The sequence below is a fragment of the Musa acuminata genome, chromosome BXJ2-11, assembly GCF_036884655.1.
Source record: "Musa acuminata AAA Group cultivar baxijiao chromosome BXJ2-11, Cavendish_Baxijiao_AAA, whole genome shotgun sequence".
Classification (NCBI taxonomy): domain Eukaryota; kingdom Viridiplantae; phylum Streptophyta; class Magnoliopsida; order Zingiberales; family Musaceae; genus Musa; species Musa acuminata.
In genome coordinates this window covers 10,265,461-10,271,715 of record NC_088348.1, presented here as the reverse complement: position 1 = coordinate 10,271,715, position 6,255 = coordinate 10,265,461, and the positions used below count along the sequence as shown (strand labels likewise).

General features: G+C 34.6%; 1 protein-coding gene across 1 annotated transcript; it reads right to left on the bottom strand.

Moving 5' to 3' along the window:
- Positions 1-1,034: 1,034 nt before the first annotated feature.
- On the bottom strand, positions 1,035-4,390 carry LOC135627444 (psbP domain-containing protein 2, chloroplastic-like). The gene is made up of 3 exons (XM_065133548.1): positions 3,997-4,390; positions 3,756-3,908; positions 1,035-1,459 (listed from the first exon to the last, which is right to left on the bottom strand). Exons 1-3 carry the CDS (start codon positions 4,276-4,278, stop codon positions 1,208-1,210), a joined length of 687 nt encoding a protein of 228 aa, XP_064989620.1. The 5' UTR covers positions 4,279-4,390; the 3' UTR covers positions 1,035-1,207.
- Between the last annotated feature and the right edge of the window lie 1,865 nt (positions 4,391-6,255).

Below are 6,255 nucleotides of genomic sequence, written 5' to 3'. Positions count from 1 at the left end.
AAAAGTTCTTCTATATCAATTAATATCTTAACAGATGAAATCATAATCAGGAAAACTTATTACTTTAGAAAGGTCAAAAGCTTAATCCACAGCCTACGATCGAAAATCTAATGCCTTAGAAATATGCAATTCTTCAAAGCTATGTGGTCTTGTATGAAGCTCTAAAATATTATCCTTTCTCTTGCCATGTTATTTATGCATCTTTGTGGCAAAACACAGAAACTAAGTCTATCCTTTAATCATAAAGAAGATACCAACACAAATTTTGTCCTCCCTAGTTCTAATTCGTTCACTGGTCAGCATCTTGACTATAACAATAAAAACAACAAAGTCATAATGTCCTAACTATTTGGGTTCACTACATAGATTTTTTTCTCATGAATCTTGGCCAAGATGAAAAAAAAGTAAAATATTGACATGACAACATACATGTGTTAATTCACAAAATGTTGTATTCAACAATATGATAATACCCATGACAAAATGTCAAGTAACTAAGCTTCTTGCAGTGACAAATGTAAAGGAATTCCCTGTTTCGGAATACCAATTATATTACATGGAAATAAAAATTTTCAGCAAATAAGAGATTACTCATGGAGGAAAACAAGAAAAGCAAAGAAAAAGATTCGATGGTAGCACAAACCAAAAATTAACTGAATACAACTAAAACAAATTACATTGTACACAACCAAAGAGTAGTTAATTTGTATCAATATATTGACAACAAAGAACCCATATTAAGCAAAATTGCTTAATTTTAGAAATGAAAAGATATCAAGTATCTATTTGAGCCCCTTGCTCTGGTTTACAGCATGAAGGAATCCAATGGACTAAGGGTGCATCAGCATGCACCTTTGTAACAATCTCCATGTCCATGCAATGTGAGGAAGCAAGTGAATGTAGTTGAAAATGCTTCTTATTTTGTGTTGGAAATTTATTCAAATTTTGTTTAGAAAATATGTTACGACAAATAAGTGTACATTTTCATGGTCACAAACAAAAAATGCATCACAATTAGCAGAAAAAATAAGAGATGATTAAACCCTGCTTTGATTAACACATTGCTAAGTTCAGTTGGATTCCATGAATTTATAGTTAAATAACAGCGCAATAAAGGCCAATCGATTTCAAGGATCAGGTGAGAATGTAAAACCTTCATGGAACCAAAAGAAGTATATTCAGATATAATGAACCTGATGTGGCTATGCTATAACGTGTCAAAAGAGTGAAGAACTTGTTCCAACACCAATCTAGTAGAATTGTCCAAAGGATTCTCTGGACGGTCCGAGTAGGTTATATTCAGGAGATAAAGCTTCCTAGACATGACAAATGCAGCTGAAAAAATCCTCTTCATCCCTCCTCTTGTGCTGTCAACTTGGTACTCAAACTCATAGATGGGCAGGCCACTGTGACCTAATCTTTCATCAACTCTAATCAGTTCGGCATCTTTAGTGCTTTCCTACATAATTAAAGTATAGCATATTTACAAATGAAGCTCATCAAGAAATTCACCTATATTAAACATAAAGCTGCATATGGCTGCATCAGTAGCTACAGAAAGACATGTATAGAATATAAAGAACAATATAGTAAAATAACAGGAAAATTTACTGCCTAAGCACATGGCCACAAAATTAAGTCAGAATTTTGATTATTAGTGTTTGTGACTTTGAAGATAGCAAAAATTCTTACTTCCATATAGGCCAACAATCTCAGAGTTCGCAATTCTTTAAAAGTATAACTTCCTGCAGATTCAATTCCAAGCATGTAATATAAGACCAATCAGCAGTATGTTCTAGAACAATTCTTATATAGGTCAAAAGGAATTAGATCCTGCACCATGTTAGATTGGGCTTCAAGCTGGGTCATTTAGATGTGTTTTATTGATCTACAAGTGGTCCAATCTTAATTTCTATTTGCATATTAGTCCATTCAGGTTAACTAGCTTCATCATTAACAAAAGATTTGTTCCCCGATCTGCTCTATTTCCTATTTCCTCCTATATGCTCTTCTATTTGTTTCTTGACTTCACTCGGGTCTGGAGAGCATTAAGCAGTTATTGACAAGGGAACAATAAGCTGAGGAAAAGGCCCGTCGTGACAAAGGAATAGGGGCGATCTATAAGGCCCCAGAACACAAGCAAAAAAAAATTGAATAAGCACCAAGTAAAATGCCCAGAATCTGCTCAAACAGGATTGTCCAGCACATCAAACAACACAAAGATGTTGCTACAGCTTGTCTGGTTATTAGAAAGAACAAGAACAGTGCTCCACCTATGAACAAAAGCCAAAGTTGACCACATTTGGTATGTGATTGGACAAGATGAGCAACATTAAACTTTCTTGGTTGTTTGGTTTGTTCAAAGCATCAAAGTCTAAAGGCATAATGCATTATTCTTTGAAAGAAGTATACTGATGCATGAAAAATACACCTGGAGTCAAATTAGTTTTCTCTGAGTCAATTAAATTAATATAATTAATTTACAATAAAAAAAACCTTAATTCCTATTATTGGTCATACAGTCTGGTCAAATATTTGGATTAAAGTCCTTAAACTAGTCATTTAACTTGGCCAAATCACTAAAAAAGAACTCTTCCCGTCAGCTTATTCAGTTCACCAAACAAATATATAGTTAAGGTGGTGCTAAAATTTTTTCTGGTAGACGAACAAAAGATAAAAGAACCAGCAATTTCAGAGTGTCTGAAAAATTACTGGATAAGAGTGTGCTTAATTGGCTGTTTAGTTTGTTCAAGGCATTGAAGTCAACCCATACCACCAATCCTGAAAAAGAATTAACATTATATTTTGCATGATCTTTATGAAAATCTTGAGGATGAGATCCATACAAAAGTATTTCGAGAACAAATTATCATATAGATAGCCTGAATTGTGTTGAGTCAATTAAACGGGATCACTATAACGGAAATCAAGTACAATCATTTACTGTTTTATGGTTCATATATTTCAGGATAATAAGCTAGGTTTGAATCTTTTAATTAGTTCGAGTTCTATGGCATCTGTATTAATTTGGTCTTGATAATATCCAATAACATGTGACAATCTTCTAATTAGATTTTACAGAAGCAACTTTAATGAGTTTCCCAATAGCTGGCTGTACAGAATCAGTTACGCCAGATGTGTTTTAACAAGAATCTAAATAATAGATAATTGATGAAAGGTGCTACTAATAGAGTCAAAAAGGAATGGTTAAGGTGGATAGTAGCATCACGAGTTTTGTGTGCTCCTTAGATTTTTTGAAGGGTAAGTAGTGATGACGAGATTTGGCCAGGAGCTTACAGTAAAGATCTAACAAAATGTTCATAGTTACAGTATCTGACACCTTAAAAAAAGATATGTCGAATAAGATTTTGATGTTTGGTAAGTGGATCAAATACACAAACACTGCTCCTTAGATTAAATATGCATATATAGAAGACTATTATAGTGTCAGACATGTTGTATGGACTAGATTATCGGGCAACTAGACACAAGCAAAAGCAAAAGCAAAAGAAATAAGAGAAAAGAGAAGAAAAAGATCCCAAGACCAAAAAGCTTACAAAATTTACAGCAGCACCAGCTTTCAGAAAGTCACAATATTTAAACAATAGCATCATTCATTCATCATTATTTTAGAGAATCTCCAACTCAGTGGGTCACAAATTCTCTCAAGAAATTATTTACTCGGGTCCAAGATAGCAGAAGCATAAGAAATTAAAAGAGGAACCGTAAAAGAGATGCAGAAAAAGACAAAGAACCTTTTTCCTTTCAGCCCTAATGAGCTTATCGGCCACAAATTCCGGCGTCCCAAAATCCTTCAGAGACGCAAGCCTGACAGGGTTCACCACAACACCGATGCTGTTACTCCCCTTCCGTTCCTCGAACAAAGCCGTCGCCCCCGCCTTCTCCACCTGTCACCAGTGAAGAACTCAGATTGAACGAGATCGAAAGGCGAAATAGGCGCGGAGTAAGGCGAGGACGGGAAGGAATCAAGAAAACCTGAATCCAGGAGGACGGTCTCAGGAGGGTGAACCCCTGGGCTGGGTCAATGTAGGGTTCCAGCGACGGAGAAGAAGCGGCGGCAGACGAGGAGGACGAGAAGAAGAAAGGGAACGGCAAGAGCAACGAACTCCTCCTGCTGATTGTCACAACGGCGGGGGTTTCATTCTTGGTCACCGGAGGGTGGATGGGTGAAAGTTTGAGAGGGCGACGGACGGAAGTCGGAGGAGGCGGCGGAGCGGTGGCCGAGCCACCGCACGGTAGCGAGCTCGCCATGGCCATGGACCTTCGAGGGGGAAGCAAAGAAGGGCGGGGACGTCGACAGCGAGATAGAGGTCGAGCGGAGGCCGCGGCATTTTCCGCTTCGAGCTTACGTGGCAGGACACGAGTGACTCGCGGGATAACGGGTGGAGTACCTTAAAACGAAACAGCAAGTGAAAGACAAACGCTGGGTTTAGATTCATTTTAACTTGTCTCATTTTGATTACGAATTACTTAAATTCTTATAATTTATTTATATCTAAAATATTTTTTTATATTTTTAAAAATATAGTATATAAGTTTTGAGTTAATAGAAGGTTTGGTTATGATTAATTTATTTCTAAAATAATCTTTATATTTTTAAAAACTTTCATCAAATTTAAGTTAATAGTTATTATAGTTAATAAATTAATGTTAGAGTATACTAATATACTGACTCACAATAAATTATTAATATAATTATTAATAATATATATAATTTAAATTAAAAAAATTAAAATATATTGTAGTCTCTATGATTTTGGCCAAGGACCATTTAAGTGCTTATGGTTTACTTATGTTTAAAGTAATCCTTATATTTTAAAAATATAGCATATAAGTCCCTCCTATAAAGTATGAATTAATAAACGTTAAAGACCGCTTATGTGACATATTGACACACAACATATTATTAATAGAATGACACGTATAATTAAAGTTTAAAAAATATTAAGATTTATTTTAGTCGGTATAGTTTTAGTCATAGACCAACTCTTATGGTTTATTCATATCTAAAATAACTCTTATATTTTCAAAAACATAATATATAAGCCCCTCCATTTAAGTTTGAGTTAATAGATGTGAGAGTTTGCTTATATGGCATACTAACTCATAATAAACTATTAATATAATAATACATATAATTTAAATTTAAAAAAGTATTAAGATATATTTTAGTCCCTATAATTTTAATCATGGATAACTTAAGCTCTTATGGTTTTCTCATGTCTAAAATAATCTATATATTTTTATAAACGTAGCATATAAACTCATACAGTCAAGTCTGAATTAACAGATGTTAGAGTCTGCTTACGTGGCATACTGATTCATAATAAATTATTAATATAATGACATATATAATTTAAATTTATAAAAGGGTTAAGGTCGATCTTGTCGAGGAAGAGGAAGCGATAGAGACCGTAGCGATAGATGAAGACGGAGAGGGAGAGATAGGAGAAGCCGAAGGCAAAGATGAGGGAGAGTAGACCACCACATTGTAGGTGCAACGAGTGGGGGCATAGGAGAGGATGAAATAGGAGGTAGTGGGGACGAAGATGTCTAGGAGGAGAAAGAAGGACCAACAGACCACTGTGTGCCTAATGTTAGACTAGTTGATGCACATCCACCTGAGGTAAGGCTAGAAGCTCTGAGTTCGTCATCAATGCGAGAGAGGTTGTGTGTATACGATGCCCCTACTAGGCAGCTGCTATTGGTGGTCACTTCCACAACGACGCCTCTTCTTGCTCTTAATGGTGGTCTCATTTTTTTTAACTTAAATTATATATGATATTATATTAATAGTTTATTATGAGTCAGCATATCACGTAAGTAGACTCTAATGTTTGTTAACTCAAATTTGACGAGATAAGCTTATATGCTATGTTTTAAAAAATATATATGTTATTTTAGACATGAATAGATTATAAGGGCTTAAATAGTCTATAGTCAAACTGTAGGGGCTAAAATGAATCATAATCCTTTTTTAAACTTAAATTATATATTATTATATTAATAATTATTGTGAGTCAGTATGTCACGTAAGTAGACTCTAACATTTATTAACTTAAACTTGACTAGAGAGGCTTCTATGCTATGTTTTTTCAAAATGTAGGGGTTATTTTAGACACAAATAAATCATAAGGACTTAAGTAGTCCATGACCAAAACGATAGAGTTAAAATATACCTTAACCTCTCGAATGTTTTAATAGGTTAATTATATTGGGTAATTACTTATTACT

Excerpts from the sequence above, each read along its gene's own strand:
- LOC135627444 (XM_065133548.1), bottom strand. The coding sequence starts at position 4,278 with ATGGCCATGGCGAGCTCGCTACCGTGCGGTGGCTCGGCCACCGCTCCG. Across the intron at positions 3,909-3,996 it reads GACCGTCCTCCTGGATTCAG|GTGGAGAAGGCGGGGGCGAC; the intron begins GTTTTCTTGATT and ends CACTGGTGACAG. Across the intron at positions 1,460-3,755 it reads TTAGGGCTGAAAGGAAAAAG|GAAAGCACTAAAGATGCCGA; the intron begins GTTCTTTGTCTT and ends TTAATTATGTAG.